We start from the raw sequence: 19,490 nt of genomic DNA, 5'->3' as shown, positions 1-19,490 counted from the left end.
GCCATAGATAGTTTCTGATCCACGAGGACTTCCATGAAGAATTCACGCAGTGCTTTGGGGAAGGGTATATTTCAGCAGACCCCGCAGAGACAGTAATCTCCATTATCCTGAAATTCATGAAGCCCCTGTGCACAGCAGAGGGTAATTCTTCTAGAATATTTTCCATCAGCAACATGGGGATTTGTTACAGAATTAACTTAACATGTTTTATCTTGATAGCACTTCGATTTATAGGAGATAGTTTATTGCCTAGGCAAGTCAAACTGCTATTAAACCATAGATTTTAATTCAGCTGCAAGTGAGCTGCCCTACTGTACCCAGAACACAACAGAGATATAATGAAATCTAGTATAAAAATTAATTCTGAAAATATAAAATACAAGCATTGTTAAGTTTAAACAAAGGCTATTTACTAGTTCATTCCAACACTTAGCTGCATTCAAAAATCCAATGAAAACTGTCTTTTACACACAGAGACACACACAATTTTGCTCATGGAATAAAAGTTTTAAATTATGGCTATTAAATGCATGGTATTTCTTAATGATAGCATTCATTGTTATACTCATAATAATACATTTGACAGAGGAGAAAAAGAAGAAATTATCGAAAAGCTGCCAATGGATTTTAATAAAAAGTACTTTCCAATAGAAGGCAACATCCTTATCTACTAGACTTCAAAGTGCTTGAGTATTTCACAAGGAATTCAGAGCTCCTAGTTTGCAACAGAAACTTACTACAAGTTACAAAGAAGCAAATAATTCTAAAAATCAAATATCCAGGCCACTGAGTTGAAAGAAAGTAATTTCCCGCGTGAACATTAAGATCTATTATACGTGCATGCAAATTTTCATGCAAATCGGACTTCACTTATTGTGTGTTTTGCCTTATCTAATTAAAAATGAAAAAGACAGACGAACACCTACCCCCTTCCATTTTGCCTGCTAAGTTGTTTCTGCCAACAGGGCCCTCATGATGCTGTTTCCATTGAGGTTAATCACAAAAAAGACGTGTGCACATAAACACAAGAAACTAATGCTTAGGTTAGAGAGAGCAGCCACCCGGCCTGTCCGTCACATTCACCTCTATTCACACGGTAATTGCTGTACTCTCTGGAAAGCTGACTAGACCCATCATGATCTCAGAACACTAGTTATCTCCCTACTGAATCATTTTCAAAATTGGTAAATAATACGGCTAATACAAAAGGAGGGAATGTCAGGCAATTCAGCCTGAGAGGCCCCACTTTGAATGTACACAGCGATTTGGTGAAAGCAGCTGAAACACACCCAGCCAGTCCCGCTCACTGCTACGGCTGCAGTCCCAGCAGAGGTGCCCCTTGTCCAGACTTCTCTGTGTTCCCCCCATGTGTGTCTCCCCTTGTCACTTCCCTATGACCTTCATTCCTCTTTTCCCACGGGGACACAAGCTGGCAGCCTCCTGCCCTCAGCTGCCCCATGCCAGCGGGACCTGCTGCCTGGATGGGCAGAGCTGCAGTGGGAAAGGATTGTGCAGAGCCCCATTTAGCTTCCAAGCGCCTCCCTGCCAGCTCCCTTCCCTTGCCTACCGCCACTATGTATAGCTTTCAAATGCCTCCCCTTCGTAATCACACCTCCTACTATTCTGAAGACTATTTTGTGGGAACGCTGAACATATTTGTTGGCTCAATGGCCCCTAGCACACTGACTGCTCATTCAATAACATTCACACAAGACTGGAAAAGACTTGTCATCCTCTTACTCTCTGGCACTCTGTTACTAGCTTACTACTGTTTCCTTCTGCAGTGCAGGTCCAAATTGGATGTCAGACACAGAAAAATGCCAGCAAAAGCTCCAGTTCACGCTCAGGAACCAGTCACCGGACACAGGCCAAAACCATACACGCACTGGCACGCTACCATTAACAAGAGGTTTGTCATGAGCCAGCCCTTTGCCATTCATCTTTTTGTCAACAAGGGCAGGGAAAAATTGGGTTATTGCAATATTTTTAAGTATTTGCAAGGTGCTAACATCCTATAGTGATGGCATTAGTCAAAAACTCAGGCAGACACCAGGACAAACAGATTTTCCTGCTTCTGTAGCCAGGTCTTTGCGGGAGCAAATTCCCACAGAGATCATCCCTGGAGGTGTTTAAAAGGCATTTAGACAAGGTTCTTAGGTACGCAGTTTAGTGCTACAGTTAGGTTAGGTTATGGTTGGACTCGATGATCCTGAGTGTCTCTTCCAACTGAAACGATTCTATGATTCTATCACTCAATCTACAGCGTAACTGCTCCCTGGTTGTCCAAATACGCAGGCAAGGAAGGAAAGGATCATGTCCCTAAGTCTATCTGCTCACTAGCTGGCCTGCCAGGTACATCGCCCCATCCAGCCCTGTTCCTTCTGCTGTCTGGTTCTGTGACTTTCCTGAACTCAGCAGAACCACATCAAATATAGCCAGGGCATTCCTGTCAGCAGCTGACTTGCCAGCCGAAATAATCACCTGGCTGTCACGAGAGCAACACAGGTAAGGCAAAAGGGAATAACCCAATACATGTGCTTTTCAGTCAATATGGTAAACAGCTGACATACGGTAATTTTAAAGGGCATGACATGCTGCAGCAATTATCAAAAGGCTGACACTCAGCTGAAGGAGCTGACAGTTGGAAGTTACACCGTAGCACGAAAGAGGAAAAAAGAAAGCGAAATGTGACTGAACTGTTGTCTCACGTGCTCATATTTTGTTGACAAATTTATTTGTAGGTATGAGAATTCGGCCCTTTCTTAAGAGCGTCACCACTGGCTTCTGATAAAAAGGCAGCCTGAACCTAGTACAGATGTGTTACTCTTCAAACTGACGCTCCTGCAGGAGCAAGAGGACAAAGCATTCTGCTCTTATAAATCTGTTGTGCAGGATAAGGCTCCAGTATCAACAGCAACAGTTGACATTGTTACACATCCCTTCTACATAGAAAAAAAGACACTAGCTGAAATGTGAAATACCGTGTTGTAATGAAATACTTCTTTAAATGTATCACCCTAGGAAAATGTAAGTTTGCTGATGGTGTCAAGTTTTAAATGTATTTTCTTATTAAGGTGCTTCAAACTATTTTTCAGTTATTACACTAGCACTTTATATGAACTATCTACTATCAAAAATAGATTCAGGTTTGAGACAGTCTTGTAGGATATCAGTTCCAAAGTGCACTTGTTTTACTGAGCTCTAAGACTGTTTTAGATAAAGTAGGAAATACATTTTTACCCAATTATACTTAGTACTACATGAACATATAAGTACATACGTTCCGCTGTAGCAGCGAAGTTTAAATACATAGAGAGAGATGGTATTTCCCCCTCAAAAGTTTGAAATGGCAAGATCTGATCCTGCAAGTAGGCACTCCTGACTGAGAGCCTGCAGTGAGTAATTTTATTTACAGTTGCATTCATTTTATCCAATTGTCAGGTAATTCATATCAGCTTTTGAGGTGAATGCATTTGGAAACTCTGTGTAGATGGAGTTTCTTTTTAAAATGCATATAAGCATTTTCTGGCACAAAACCCTACAAGAATGAAGTGGAAAATCTACAGCATTCTCCTGTCCTAAGGCAGGATAATTCCTAATCCCAAACAATAAAGGTTGTTTCTGTCTTTTGTGCAGAATAGAGTAGGATTTGGACTGTGCATTTTCAGTAAAATTGTTATTTTAACAAACTTTATTCCCCAGATTTATTTCAAACTGCAACCTGTCCATGTTCTCTCCTTTTTCTCCAAACGCAAAAATTATTCCCAAAATTATACTGGGCAAAACAGTTCCCTTACAACCTTGAGGCACTTAATGCACAGAAGGGAGTTTCAATTTCCCATTCATGCTACAGCAGTCCTTCTGCTAGGTGTGTAAATACAAGAATCCTTTAAACTGCTAGTGTACTGACAACACACATCCAACTACCTCATCTGAGCCTACTAATCCACCTTCTTCTGGATTATTTTTAACAACCTGTACCTCCACACTCCTTTCTGCACAGTTTCTATTAATAACAAGTTTTGCTTGGTCATAAATAATTACAAGAAGGTAAAATATAACAAGTTCTCTAACCTGTGAAAAAGTGGCAAATTTCCTTTGCCAGTAGGATACAGAATTTGTCCTTAGTCTACTAGGAAGTAAAAAATTATATCTCATCTTTAAAGATGTTGTTGGCATTTTAGAAGCACTTTTCCATACTCGGTGGGCTTTTTTTAATTTATTAACTTATTGGTCCTTTTGACCCATGAACAACCAGGCTGATGCTAAAGTGCTAAAGCTGCTGTCAGGGAGATACGGTAATACTCCTGTCAAGGGTGCAGTGTCTGCCCTCTGTTCCCAAGTCCACAGGAGCCTTGCCAGTACATGCTGGCACGGGTTTGGAAGAAGACCAGGAAAGGGGACAGCAACAGACAACTGACTAGAGGTGACACTTTGTCCCCCACTACGGCCAGTGTTGAACTGTCATCCAGTACCACCTGGACAGATAAAGTACCCAAAGAGTATTTTACCTGTGGAGGAAGTACCCCAGCTACTTCAAAGCACACAAGGGCCTGCCATACACACAAGTCCCATTCCCTCACACTTGCTGACAACAGAGGAAGATAAATAAACTACCTTGTTCCTTTTTTCCTCAACTTCACACTTAAAATTTACCACTGGATCCCATTGCTGCATTCATACATTTTCTATTGCTTTGGCTTCTAAATGTGAGTTTATTCTTGCCTACCTGTTGCACATGTGCTTTTTCATCAGTACTTTCACCCGCCATTATAATATAATACAACAAATCCTGGTTGGAAGCAGAACTTCAGTATTTTCTGCCTTTAACCTGAACTATATTTATATACACCTGCTTGTGCACAGTGTAGCTTGATGCAAAGTGCATTTCTGTACTTATCATTTGGTACCTCACCTTTTAAATTCTCTGTAGTGATCTCCACACCACCTTTCAGAGGTCCTGACCCTGACTGCTGAAGTCCTGTCCTCATTGTCTTCCTAGGTAGCTGTGACAGTCTCTGCTGCAGCATGAGAAGGGAACCCATGAGGTATGACAAAGCAAGGAGCCCACTGCAGGCTGAAACTACTATGACAGAAACTACCTATGACAGATTAATCTATAATTCTCCTTTTTGTAGGTGAGAAACAAGCTACCTGTATCAGCAAATAAGAGAGTAATGCTTTAGGTACCTGTTAACTGTTTTATCACTGTGACGTCCTGCTCCTAGTTCTCTGTAACAACATACAGTACATAATATAGAAGCACCTGTTATCTATGCTTATCTAATTTTAATGGCTCTGGTCTCTTCCAGTTACTACCATCAGACAAGGTTGTATGACTAAGGGGTGTCATGATATGATCACAGGTAACATGCACAAAGACTTGCGAAATGCAGACTGGCATTGCGGAATGACATATTTTCAGGTACTCTACTTGTACCTGGAGACAATATAGGCATTACGGATAGTTCTGAGGTAATGAGAATAAAGCCAGAGTTCATGGGACAGTGCGAGCTAACAGGTAGCCTGTTGTGCATCTAGGTATAATTGTGACTACATTACTTGACCAGTTAGTTAGAAAGACCTGTTCTGCATCAAAAGCATGCAAAAGGATATGAAATATTGCCTAAAGAAGAATCACAGAATGTTAGGGATTGGGAGGGACCTCAAAAGATCATCTAGTCCAATCCCCCCGCTGGAACAGGAACACCTAGATGAGGTTACACAGCAAGGCATCCAGGCAGGTTTTGAATATCCCAAGAGTAGGAGACTCCACAACCCCCCTGGGCAGCCTGTTCCAGTGCTCTGTTACCCTCACTGAGAAGAAGTTTCTTCTCAAATTCAAGTGGAACCTCTTGTGTTCCAGTTTGAACCCATTACCCCTTGTCCTACCATTGGTTGTCACTGAGAAGAACCTGGCTCCATCCTCATGACACTCACCCTTTACATATCTGTAAACATTAATAAGCTCACCCCTCAGTCTCCTCTTCTCCAAGCTAAAGAGCCCCAGCTCCCTCAGCCTTTCCTCATAAGGGAGATGCTCCACTCCCTTCATCACCTTTGTTGCCCTGCGCTGGACTCTCTCCAGCAGTTCCTTGTCCTTCTTGAACTGAGGGGTCCAGAACTGGACACAATATTGCAGGTGTGTTCTCACCAGGGCAGAGTAGAGGGGAAGGAGAACCTCTCTCGACCTACCAACCACCTCCCTTGTAATCCACCCCAGGATGACACTGGCCTTCTTGGCCACAAGGGTACAGTGCTGGCTCACGGTCATCCTGCTATCCAGCAGGACCACCAGGTCCCTTTCCCCTACGCTTCTGTCTAATAGGTCATTCCCCAACTTATACTGGAACCTGGAGTTGTTCCTGCCCAGATGTAAGACTCTATGCTTGCCCTTGTTATATTTCATTAAATTTTTCCCTGCCCAACTCTCCAGCCTGTCCAGGTCTCACTGGATGGCGGCACAGCCTTCTGGCCTGTCAGCCACTCCTCCCAGCTTGGTGTCATCAGCAAACTTGCTGATAGTACACTCTATTCCCTCGTCCAAGTCATTGATGAATATATTGAATAATACTGGCCCCAGTACCGACCCCTGAGGCGCTCCACTAGATACAGGCCTCCACCTAGACTGCACACCATTGACCACAACTCTCTGGCTTCTTTCCTTCAGCCAGTTCGCAGTCCACCTCACTACCTGATCATCCAGACCACACTTTCCCAGTTTAGCTGGTAAGTCTTACCGTCAGGCAGAACATGCACAGCAGAGACCGGACAGAGAAGCCAGAGCCTTGGTCCTGCCCTGAGCAACATTTCCCAGCACTGGGAGATTCCAGTTCTGATGTTGATCAGGCTGAGTATCTCATGACAGTCCTGTGGTATGATTCTTCTTGTAAAGATTCCCTGAGCCACTCTTTGACTTTGACTGCTTCTGACTCTCTAGCATCCACATGGCTTCTCTTAGAATTGATTCATCATGTACTTCTGCAGAGGGTGTGTCCTCTTGACAAGTTCAAGAAGAGGCATGTTTGGTTACCATTTTAAGGTCTAACAAGGCCAGGCTTTGCATAAGACCACAATATCAGGTGACAGTAAGCTTCCACTGCATTAGCCACCTCCCTAATGTGGGAGGCAGATAAAGTCAGGTTCAGGATGAACGTCCAGCCCTTTGTAACTGCCTTGATCTTATTGGTCTCTTGGAAACCAATATGGCTTTCCTTCCCATTAAGCTTGCTGATTTCCTCCCTTCTCCCTGTGGAAACATATTCATGACCTCCTCCAAACTTAAATGTTCTCTGTTTAAACAAAAATTTCCCCAAGTGCACAACAGGCACGCTTTAATTGCACACACGTAAGAGACTACGGAACATCTGTGGGTGTCTGTCCTTGAGGTCAAGCCAGCAAGCTCACCATTTCCATCGCAACAGCCAGCTGATAACGGTGTGTTGCTTCCTGTGTCACATTGTGTGTACACGGATGTAGATGATAGTGTGGCTGCTCTGCTTTAGAGAAATAAGACAGGACAAAAATTGAGGATTGTTTCACTCCTAAGATTTCTGGGAATATCCCTTCTAGCCTGTTGTATCTCAGACCCAACTAACCTAAATATTATTGTATCTGGTGGCTTTGGCAAGGACTCACTGTAGCCTTTTATTAGATATGAAGCAACAAGTGGGAGAGAACGAACCAATTAATTATTAAAAGTGGCCTTCACATACTTTGAACATCTGCATGTCCTCGAAGCACACCCAATAAAGTTAACAAGGCTAACCAGGGCACTGTACAGTGTCTGTGAAGCATTTTGCGAGGTTCTGTTGTGGGCTTCCTTAACTCCATCTGGACCCAATACACACTTCGCAAAGTTTTCGACTCAAAACACGAACCTTACAAACTGTCTCCTTTCAGTCCTACTCAGAAGTTGCTGCTTTCAATTCGTTTTCCTGTGAGGCCTCCCTCTGTGCCACTCCCTTTTGCTCTTAATTCACCTAGATGATCTTTTGAGGTCCCTTCCAATCCCTAACATTCTATGATTCTGTGTGAAAAGCAGAAGTTATTTACATCCCACCCCACATAACTTGCTCACCTGCCTGTCTGTGAGGTCTTGTACTTATCCTTCCTGAATTATGTCTGATTCACATAGTAACTAGCTCAAGGCAATAACTACTCTTTTTTAATTCTCAGCAAAGAATGATGGATATTTATTATACTATAGCAAATATCAAACTACTGCTAAACATAACAGCTACAACACTTATCTTTGGTAGATACTACTAGACTTTTAACTCCCTTTCCACAAAGACTTATTTTGAGCATGTTAGCTTGGATCCAAAAAGAGATTTTGTGCTACAGGCTCCTGGAAATGTGTATAGACTCAGTAACAACCCCAGTGAGACAACCATCATTAGTTAATAGTGAAGAAGAGGTGTCAGTGGTGCTTCAGGCACTTGTTGTAATCAATTAACATGGACCCTGTGCTAACAGAACAGGCACAGGTTCCACACCATTTTTATTTTCATTCTCCAGTCAACTATAACAATCCTTTGCAGATGGTCTAAAACTAAATGGGGAAATACCTGCTTTATTTCCCTGCAGTATTTTCAGTTGTTAATCACATTATCACTTTGAACAAACCGTGTATTTTTTTGGAATGAATAAACTATGAAACTCTGGGCCAAGGTGTTCAATGGCACGAACTCAGAAGCCTGGGAACAGTATATTAACCAAGCTGTAATTTTTATTCATCCAACACTTGTTTTTCAGTCAAGGAAACTATTTCTATTCTGCTTTTATAAAAAGATTGGTCTTCACTTAATAGAATGTATAATGAAAATAACAGCTGTATTTAAACACATGGCAAAAGCTGTTAGGCATGGAAGAATTACTCTTTTTTCATGGCTGTCTAACAAATTTTATACATGACTGTCCTTGTCCATAATATGAGCCAAATTGTGTCTTGTTTTATCCTAGTTAAGAGGCACTGGTTATTATAGTTTCTGGATCAATTCATATTCCCCTTATAGCTTAGAATGCAACATGGGGAAATGAAACAAAACAGAAGCTTTCATTATAGACAGAAGAGAATTCCAGAGCCATGGAAAAAGGATGAGGAGTGAGAAAGGAAACCAACTGTTGAACACTTAATATCTGTAATATCTTTCAGATCTGTCATTTTTCTTCTACACGTTTAAACAACCCATTACAACCTGATCGGAGTGCTACTTTCATGGAAATTATTATCAGTACTCCTGCTGTCATTTTTCGTTATTTACAGCTGCAGTCCCATTTTCTTTACTATTTGGGTATTTTCTGAGACAAGTTGTTAAAAACTAGTAACTCTACTGGGACTGTGCAATGTTTTCTACTCTTACTGGATAATTACTACTGGCAGCTAGTCAGTACAGAAATCCACCTAGCACAAGCTACAGGGAAATAATCCCATTCACTATGTGAGTGGCAATGGCTACAGTCAGGCAGAGAACAACCAAATATGGACCCAAAATAAACTGAACCACTTCACACATCAGTAACTACTCTTCCCTCTTAGCTCTGAGCAATCCAGTAAACCTTAACCTCAATATAATAAGAATTACTGTGCTTTAAGTGTGCGGTACAACACCGTAAGCTTTTACCACAGATAGAGATGGTTTAAAAACGCTGTGAGCATCTAGCAAAACACTGGGAATAGCATGCAACAACAGGGGTATTGTTCTTTTCTAGCTTCATTGATTAGCCATTGTTTGAAGCCTCAGATACGTTACAAGCTGGCACCCAACCCTGGGACGGGAATTCCTGTGAATACTGCGCTTTTGAGAACAAGTTCTACAGAAGTGGGAAGGCTATGCCTTGCTCTGGCCAAGCACTGGGCTGTCATGTGCAGCCCTGAATAGGACTGCTTTCCAGTCTCAACACACAGGCGCAAACACATACCACGACATCTGAGTCAAGGCAACGTCCCAGCTGCTCAAGAGGAGGTAACAATGCCCTTTTCAGCGCTGCGTCTTCCTCCGACTAGGAATCCTCTCAACCCTTCTGCAGTCAGGATGAATTTGCCTTTAGCCAGAGAGCCAGTTTTGTGTCTTCTGCATGCAAAATCTGTTGTTGTGTTTCCGATGACTCAAGAGTGTCATTTAGCTCCCACCCATGATGTTCATTGTTTATGTCCCTGGATTTGTTACCTAATCAACTACATATGCACTTGATTTCTCTATGTAATAACTCTAAGAAGCACTTAGTTTTCACAAAGTGTCTATATTACAATGAATATTTCTATGTTTACCCCAGGAATCATTCAGAGTGATCAGCTTTTCAAGCTTCATCCACTTATCGATCAGTTGGCTGAAAAATTTAAAGAGCTGTTCAATCCTTGCCAAAACATTTTTCATGCAATTTATCTAAGGGGACAACTATTTTAAATAGCATATTCTTCTTTCGGAAGTTGCACCATTGGGTGAGATTTTAAAGAATCATTCATATGCACTGTCACGTATGTTGTTTTAGCACAGACACAGGCAAACGCAGAAGTCAGTTCCTCCCTCTCCAACTTCATACTTTAACACAAAACCAGTGTTGGACTTCATTTTCCACATTCCAGATTCTCAATATGCCACCTGAAAATAAATACATTTAAAATGTGTATTTACATTAATTTAGGTATTTCCCATATCAATAAAAGGATTTCTCAAAATATGAGATAAAAGGTAGTTTTGCAGCTATGAAAATTATGAGGCCCGATTCCAAATATCTCTTCTCCTTATGGATTCTCTGATGTCTAATAAAATAGTTTCATAGTCTTGCCTTCAGTTGAGGTACTGACAATTTCTCTCTTTCTCTCTGTTCCTCTCATCTGCACAATCCCAGGTTCATTTAAGGATTCTCTCACTACAAGGCAAGAGAAGTGTGAGAGCTAGAGTACATCAAATGCATGGAAATGCAGAAGCAGACCTGCCTGCAAAGCAAGGCTTTCAGTTCACAGTGAATATACGCTTTTTGATATTACTTAATCTGATTTTTTTTTTAATTCTCCTCAAAGCATATGGCCCCTGGGCCTTGCTCACTGAAATGGGTTAATGGCATGGTTAATAGCCTTGCTGCCCACAGCAGCAACAGAAGGGACCAAAACCTCCCTTCCAGAGGCACCTGACAGGCAATGTAGCCCTGGGCAGCTGTTCCAGATACACACGTCTGGAAGCCTCCCTATGCTGCCGGGAATTACAGCCTTGCCTGGAGCCATGACTTGGGAGTCTGCAGGACAAAGGCACAAAGATAAGGGACCAAGCATGTCCTGGGCCTGTGGCTTTGGGACAGACTTACCACCCATAAAGCCACCGGGCTCTGGGAACTCTGGAAGAACAGGATGCTAGCACAGATTATGCTTTTCTTCAGATCATTTCATCAGGAAGACAATGAACTATGTAGATCAATACCGATATCATGACGACCTGCAGCAGGAGCAACTTAAGAATGAAGAATAAGTGCTTAAACCTGGACCTAAAAAGACAGTTGATGTTGCTGGGCTGAGGAATGTTTTCTGAAACATTTTGAGCAATGAGTTAGAGAAAGACCTGTTATTCTTTAGTTCTGTCCATACTTCAAAGATAAACAGGAATTTCTGTCTGACATCAAACTCTCAGAACAGCACAGCCACAGGTAAATTTTTCTGCCATTTCTAGGTGGCTAAGAATTTGTCCATCCAGGCAGACAATGGCCTGACCTTGTCTGCTCACGCCTGGATTACATCTTGGCAGGACCATAGCCTGTGATACACCTGGCACAAAGCCTTCCGTACTTGGCAACTCCAGCTAGCACAAGGTGTTGCATTTTATACAGTTACCAGGAGAATCTGCAGCCAACAGCAACTGGTAGTGCTGCCTAACTCTTCTTTCTTTGTCCCACACATTCCAGACTTGCTCCTCTTATCCACTGCTTATTTCAGTTTCATCTTTTGGATCTTAACTTCAAGTTGCTCAATGGGTTGTGCCCAGTTTATCTGACAAAACACCTAAACCTCCAGGAGAAAGACAGCAGTTGACAACTACTCTCCTGCTCACAATGGAACTGCCTAAGGTAAGATAAGCACATCTAACCTGAGACTGAAGTGATTCATCCCCCAAAAAGAAACTTCCTACCATCTGCTTCAAGCATAAACTGCATGTCTTCGGCCATCTCTTCTCTAATATAAATGCATAGTAACATACAGCTTTTCAAACCACACAAAAGTAAATACATAAGAGAAATCATTAAAAAAGAATTGCCCCTGAAGAATCTTCCTCTCTTCCTGACCTACTCTTGTGGAGGATGATTGAAAAACCACCGTATTGTAGATAGCAGCAGCCCTGTAAATACACTAGTGGAAGGCTTTCAGAGACTGGCGATTAGATCAGACCACGTCCACAGCGAAACAGAATTCCCAAGTTAACGCCAAGTGCCTTTCCCCAAAGCACTCAGCTTTTCCCCTCCAGAAGCTCACACCTGGGTACCACTCACACAGCAATATCACAGGCAAGAATTCTGGGAAATGACATACAAATAAACCCACAAAACACTTCAGAACTCTTACATCAAACACTGGCAAATTGTTTTTGAACCAGAATACAATGTAGCCAGCCCAGACAGGCTTGCTTTGGCTGTAACCTTGGTGTGCTGATTTCCATGTAAATACACAGAAGGTTCTTCACCTTGAAGCTATTTCACCAGGGTTTTTGTATATGGAATGTAGGTATAAAGTGAAAGCTCTGGGTGTGCTTGTAAATCATCTGTGCTAAATGATTTGTGGAAACCTCAGATATACAGAGGTTTTCCTCTGTGGAAAACAAAATAAAATGCCCTTATTTATTTTATTTGTCTTTAACTTATCTAGGGTTAAGTATCTCTATCTGTAAATTTCAGTGATTGGCTTCAATCCAATGCGTACTAAAGATTTTCCCTTTATCTTCGGTTAAAGGATGATTAGGCCTGTCTGAGTTAATGTTTATAAAGTACTTTGATAAAGTAAAATATAAAACTTTGCCCTAAATGTAATGAATTATTTTCTTATTATTGTAATACCTCTTTAGATTTAAACATATTCTTCTAATAACTTTTAATATTCTTCTAAAGCAGAGTTTAAAAAAAGGTTTCCTTTTTTGCTTTCCTTCCTGTTTTGTGGGATTGCACTAGACTGTTGATAATGCAAGGTTCTGGTCTTCTTTAATTGAATTTCCTTTGTTTTACTAGGATGCATTTGATTGGTGTTTTTTGGAATATAGAACCATAGATGAGGTTCTTAGGGACATGGTTTAGTGCCAGAGTTAGGTTATGGTTGGACTCAATGATCTTGAGGGTCTCTTTCAACAAAAATGATTCTATGATTCTATTATTCTATTTGGGTGTGCAATGTTACATTACCAAACCCATACCTAGGACCAACTTTTGGAAGACTAGGGGGCTACAAAGGACTTCAGAAAATTGAAATACTATAACACATTGGCTGTAGATAAGGGTGTGAAACCCCTAACTCAGGCTACCACCCCTGGGAAAATCCTGGTCATACTGTCAGCTGTGACAAATGTCACCCATAGTCACAGATCTGCAAAGGAATTGCAGAGTTACCTTCAACTCTCAAAGTACCCCCTACCCTGATCCTTGCAAAGATGCTATCAGTCCAGTATAAGCTGGAAAGAATCCTTGGATCCTTGGCAATGTGTATGGGCCAGTGTCCCTTCGCAACAGTCATGGAGTGGCAAGACAGGGTGACAGCCTGGCCACAAAACCAGTCACAGGCATCAGCTGTACCTCCAGTGGGAACAAACAGCTGGGACAGCACGTTGTTCTCTCCCCAGGTCACCCAGGACTCCAGTACGACTTTGACGTACTGGAGAATGTCAACATGCTGTATATAGGGTTAGACCTACACGCTTTTAACAAAAATAACTGGAAACATCGCAGGAGTGTTGAAAAACATTTTTTGATGTGTTCCACTTTAAGAGAAAAACTAGTATCCTTATAGAGTCAACCGTCTTCTAAATCTTACACTCTACTATTTCTGCTTAATTTTCTCCCACCTAAATGGCAACTATGCTTTAAAACACCAAGTACTGTATATTTAATAAGTTATAAAGTCAGTCTTCATAATTTCTCTCCTCATATACTGGTCAGAGATGGTTTCAACACAGAAATACGTGACGGTGGTAACCTAGGTCTTCCTCCAACAAAGTACCTGAGCATACACTTCAGCACATCAGCATCCCAGCTGAAGACAGTGGGATATATATCAAGTTATGCACATGTTTCACAATTTTATTGAAGTTCAAAGATAAAAAATGAACATGCAGCAGGAAAAAAAACTACAATAGCCATATAATTGACACTATGGTAGTACCTTCTACTGAAAATTCCATAGAATCAGGAAAATACTTTCTTCGGTTAATTCGGCAATGTTCCTTTTGGAATTAGTGACAAAAAAAAATAGCTTTATTAGAGCATAAATTTGATCCACCTCCACGCAGATGGAAGCAAAACTCTTCTTACCTCCAGTGGAAATGGAGCTCAATGATAAAAGACATTTTATAACTCAAGAATGACCCAGAAAGCAAGTCCTGACAAAGGAATCATGAGATTTTGTGAAGTCTTAATACTTAGCTATTCACAAGTATACACACACATCAGGAAATCAGGCTCTTCTAATGTCCTTTGAAATTTCCATGTAGAATGCTTACTCTTCTAGGATATATCCATGTTCCTCTGACATTTGTCTAAGGGTCAAATAAACACTGGAACTGTTATTTCAATCCATTTAGAAAGTTCTTAGATGATGTTTCCAGCAATACTTGGGGTTTGTTTTGTGGCTGGAATGTTTTTTTCACAATACTGTTGGATTTTACTGTTGCTTTAATGGGTTTTCCCCTTCTCATCACGCTTCTGGTGCCACTATTTTACCACATATCTGAAATACTTCTGCACTAATAAGAAGTACTGTTTGTCCTGGGACAGCATCCAGAAAAGATACATACATTTAGGGAGGTTTGAAATATCACAGCACTTCCCAAAAATACAAATTAGTCATTGCAACCACCTTGGCAATGGTGAGCCTGGAAACGCTGATAATGGATTTAAAAGAAAAATATATGTATATATCTATATATCACAGTACATTAGCATGGCTACAACTAAGACAAAAGAAAAGGTAGTGCTACTGAGTTATCTAAACACATTAATTAGCCACAACATAGAGTCTCAGGCCTTCTCTAGTCTTCATTCACCTCCAGTTATACTTTGTTTGCCTTCCTCACGTCCACGATTGGTAAAACATTAGACAGACTCTGCATCGCATCAGAAGGTAACTATTGAGCATGGATTTCTGCTGATGGCAGCATTTTAAATGCTCAAGGCACTGGCACAACCAGCTCACGTAAATGGCAACCTTGGCTCTACATTTTAATTATTTTGAAATAAATCCATTTTAAGTTGCAGTAAGTAACACAATGCAAGGAAAGGGATACTAGAAGGAAACACACAAATCATTTAACTGTGTACAGTACCATGCAGTCACGACAGAAAGATATATTCGTAAACTCAAGGGAGATGAAATTCTGTGTTACCCTATCACAATATGTAAACCATCAGCTATCACCTTAAAAGTAAAGCCCTTGTATCCACCTTATTAAGCCGTACAGGCCCTGTTTAAGTGATCGGTTGTTGACACCCTCTTATAATTAAAACAATAAGACATTTTAACAAACAGTAGCAAACATAAAAGTATAGGAGGTAAATACCACAAACTCGGGGTCTCCAGTTAGAGATACCATTTTTCCAAAATACCTTGTAATTTTCACGATAATTCCAACTCTAGCCATGCAAATATATGGTGTGACATAGTTGTTGCATAAATTTATTGCATTGCTGGTTTACGTTCCTTCATTGTGTTACTGTTCTCTGGCACATTTCTAACAAAACCAAACTATAGTAAAACTAGTTGAAGAAACACTATTCAAATCCAGTACATGGCAATATTTCTTTTTTCATTTACGACAGGATTATAATCTGGTTTGGGGTATCTGACTAACCAGAGAATTACTCGGACTTCAATAAAATATAAACGGATGTGGTTTACGGTCCAGCACCCACCGATCACTCCTTGCAGCAATCAACGTATTGCGATGGAACTTACACATTTATCAGTCTCTACCTGTAACAGACCTACAGACACGGCAGAATTCATCGGCTTCAGTTTGGTAAACCCGTGCCGAGAAAAATGAATGGAAATGAAGACAGTGCCCACAGACAAAAGCACTGATCAATGCACTCCGCTGACATTATCTTAATGGCAACCTTTTCCCATCCCATCCTCCCTACTTTCCGATTCTTCCAGCAGCAGACACATCCGCACTAAAGGATGCGATCTGACCCATTTCTCGTTGAACTCCGTCACCCACAGGTCTTCACTCGGCAGCCAGCAACCGTCCCCCGGTCCACAATGACACAGCAGGGCTGGAGGGACACGGCGCCCGGGCTTCTTCCCGCAGGTGACTCGCCCCTCGCCGCCGAGTGAAAACCGAGGCGAGGGGAGGGCAGCGGCGGCCCTGCCGGCACTGGCCCCTCGAACTGAGGTAAACTTTCGCGGCGGCACCTGGGCCGCCGCCCGCGGCGCCGCTCCCGCAGGGCGGGCGGAACAATGCCCGGTGCCCCGGGCCCCGCGGCGGCCCCGCGCCTCCCCGCCCCGCCGCCCCCGTGTCCTCAGACAACCTCCGCCGCCGGCCCCCCGCCTCCCTCCCGCCGCCGCGCTGACAAAGGGCGGCGCGGGGGCTGCCCGCGGCCGGGCGGGAGTCGGAGCGGGCCCGCCGCCCCCCTCCCGCCCGCCCCGCCGAGCGCGGCCCCGGGCAGCCGGCCCCTCCGGCGGGCGCGGCGCCGGCCGGCCGGCGGCGGAGCGGACCTACCTTTTTGTCCTCTTTCTCGCTGCCGTGCCTCCGCTCCGGGTGGCCGCTGTCGGCGGCGGGGGCCGGCTCCGCGGGCTGCCCATCGCGGTGGTGCGGGCGCTGGTGCGGGCAGCCGCCAGACCCCGCCGCCGGGGGGATGGGCTCCGGGCACGGAGAAACTCCCTTAACATCCATCTCCATCTTCCAGTTCACTGTATTGCGAGACAAAAGCAGGCAAACACTTTCCACCACCCCGCGTCTTTCTTGTGCTTTCCTTTCTCTCTCTTTTCTTTTTTTTCTTTCTTTCTTGCTTTCCTTTTTTTTGTCCTTTCTTCCTTCCTTCCTTCCTTTCCCCCCCTCAGGAGGCCGTGACACGCATGGCTCTGGCCGCCGCTGCTGCACCGATCCGGCGGCTGCAATTCTCCCCTAGATCCTCCAGACTTTTGTATCCAGCGTGTATGTGTGTGTGTGTGTGTATGTGTGTGTAAGAGTGAGTGTGTCTGTGTGCGTGTGCGCGCCTGTCCTTGGTACGATGGCCTTCAATCGCCCCGAAACGGCAAACGCTAACTAAGCAGATCTCTCGCCACGAAGATCAACTCCCGGCCCCAGTCTAATTGTGGCGGTTATTTACTTTACGCTATCTATGTCCCAGGCCCGGACAAGCCCTTCTGGCTCCAGCCCTTTGAACAAAGTTAAGTGGAGGGAGCTGAGCCCGGGGAGGGGGCGGGGGCGAGGGGAAACCACCGGGGTTTAACACGGGGGAACTGACAATAACCCGGTAATGTCAAGTAAAAGTTAAACCTCACCCTTCCTCCCCTCCCCCTCCCCTCTCCACATCCCAGGCAAGCGCAATACAGCAAAGCAAAACGAGCGATTTCAGACCTGTGCAAGGTGCTGGTGGCGAGAAGAGACGAGCATTTACCCGATTGTTGCTTTTATTTTATTTTCCCCTCGCCTTCCCCCCCACCCCCAGCACCACCCGCTATTGGAAATGTGGGCTCCTGGATGTTAATCTCCTCTCCGCGGTCGGAGTGCATGTGTGTGACTGGAGCTCCCTCTCTCTCAGGCTGCCAGCGCCACGCAGCACTGCACAAGGAGAACTGGAGTAGGGAGGAAAACAAGAGCAAATCCAGGCTGGAAATCTAAATCAGTACCAGCTACCGGCTCTTCAATTTTATCAACACAAATACAAGAAGAGAAAGGAAAAAAAAAAATCGCGTGTAAGCTGCTAAATCAGTCCTGACTGCAGTGCACGCACGATCGTTTTATTCCTTGTGTTAGCTTCCTTTTCAGCCTGAAGTTTGACACGGTAGGGAAAAATGCAATCTCATTAAGAGTGTTTTATACCTAAACAAGAATATCCTTAGTGGCACCAGAGCCAGGCCAACTCTTCAGCTATTACCCTTTTCGTTTTGAAGAGATGAATGGTGAGCATAGACCAAATGGTTCTTAAATCAGGACACCATCAGGTGACCAGTCTGCACTTCTAAATATAATACCACATTGTCCTGAGGAGCAGCTGCTTTGAAAGTTAACTGGAAGCATCTCCTGAGAGCCTGCAGTGTCAAGATACATATCTGATCTATACCTGAACCATCTGATGCATGTACTGACCTCTCCAGTAGCGACAACCTGCTCCACAGCAATACTGGGACACGTCCTCAGGAGCTGGTCTGATTTTCACCAGGAGAGAACCTGTCTCAAGGTATTTTGGGAAGCAGGTGACTATCAGGTATTACATTACACCCTTTTATTCTTCACCTTGAGATCCCTTATTCCCCAACAGGATTGTTACTGTGGGAACCTAAGCAGACCTCATTGCAACAATATGTTTGGACAAAGGGCAAGGGCTAATCTCACAATAGAGAAAAAGAGCCTTCATCACACACCAAAGCTCTATTTTTAAAATACACATCTCTAAAGATCCTTCAGTATTATTCTCAAAGCATGTCATATATTTGTGAGCCCTGCTGTCATCTCAGGTTGGCACAAATAAGCATTGCTAGTGAAACTCTCATCATCAGTGTTTAAAATTGAGGTAAGTAATAAGACAATCAGGCCCTGAAGGTTGAAGTTTATAGTCAAATACGCAAGACTATTTACAATCATTTTTTTATGATAATTTAAATGTAGTCTGCATTTGGGGGTGGAAGGATTTAAACATTCTGGATATAGTTTTAAGCCTCATTAGCAAAAAGCAGTACTAACTGCAGGCAGGCGCTTTTGAGGGGATCTGTTTGCACAGGCACCATGGCTGCGGAACACGTGCAAAGGTGGACTTTGCTGCAGAATTGCCCAGAGCAAAGCAATGAGCCCACATAGATGACAAGCAAACCCCCCGTCAGTCTGCCTGAGCAATCACCACCTCCCTCCGCACACAACAAAGCACACAAGGAATAAAATTCTGTGCACAAGAGCTTTTCCAGTTTGGGTCAAAGTACTTCCAGTATCACAGGTTGGAAAATGGCAAATAAAAAGTGAAAATAAAAATCTTGGTCGTTCAGGTGCTGCAGCACACTCCTACAAAATTACTGGTAAATGACACAGAAACCTTCCCATGGTGGGTAATACTAAATAATCCTGTTAGAAAGTAACAATTCCCAA

General features: G+C 43.1%; 1 protein-coding gene across 3 annotated transcripts in view; it reads right to left on the bottom strand.

The window, feature by feature from the left end:
* The window catches only part of RBMS3 (RNA binding motif single stranded interacting protein 3), a 710,128-nt gene extending 692,211 nt beyond the window's left edge, over nucleotides 1–17,917 (bottom strand). The window contains exons 1-2 of one of the 3 annotated variants that reach the window (XM_065055125.1): nucleotides 17,769–17,917; nucleotides 16,908–17,098 (exon numbers count right to left, since the gene is read on the bottom strand). In XM_065055125.1, coding sequence (XP_064911197.1) covers nucleotides 16,908–17,087 — 180 coding nt within the window. In that variant the 5' untranslated portion in view covers nucleotides 17,088–17,098; nucleotides 17,769–17,917. Of the gene's footprint in view, nucleotides 1–16,907; nucleotides 17,703–17,768 lie in introns of those variants that run through there. The other 2 variants (XM_065055127.1, XM_065055126.1) reach the window with 2 other exon arrangements.
* Between the last annotated feature and the right edge of the window lie 1,573 nt (nucleotides 17,918–19,490).

The sequence above is a fragment of the Columba livia genome, chromosome 2 (genome assembly GCF_036013475.1).
Source record: "Columba livia isolate bColLiv1 breed racing homer chromosome 2, bColLiv1.pat.W.v2, whole genome shotgun sequence".
Taxonomy (NCBI): domain Eukaryota; kingdom Metazoa; phylum Chordata; class Aves; order Columbiformes; family Columbidae; genus Columba; species Columba livia.
Note: the sequence above shows the minus strand (reverse complement) of the source record. Positions and strands in the feature narration are given on the sequence as shown.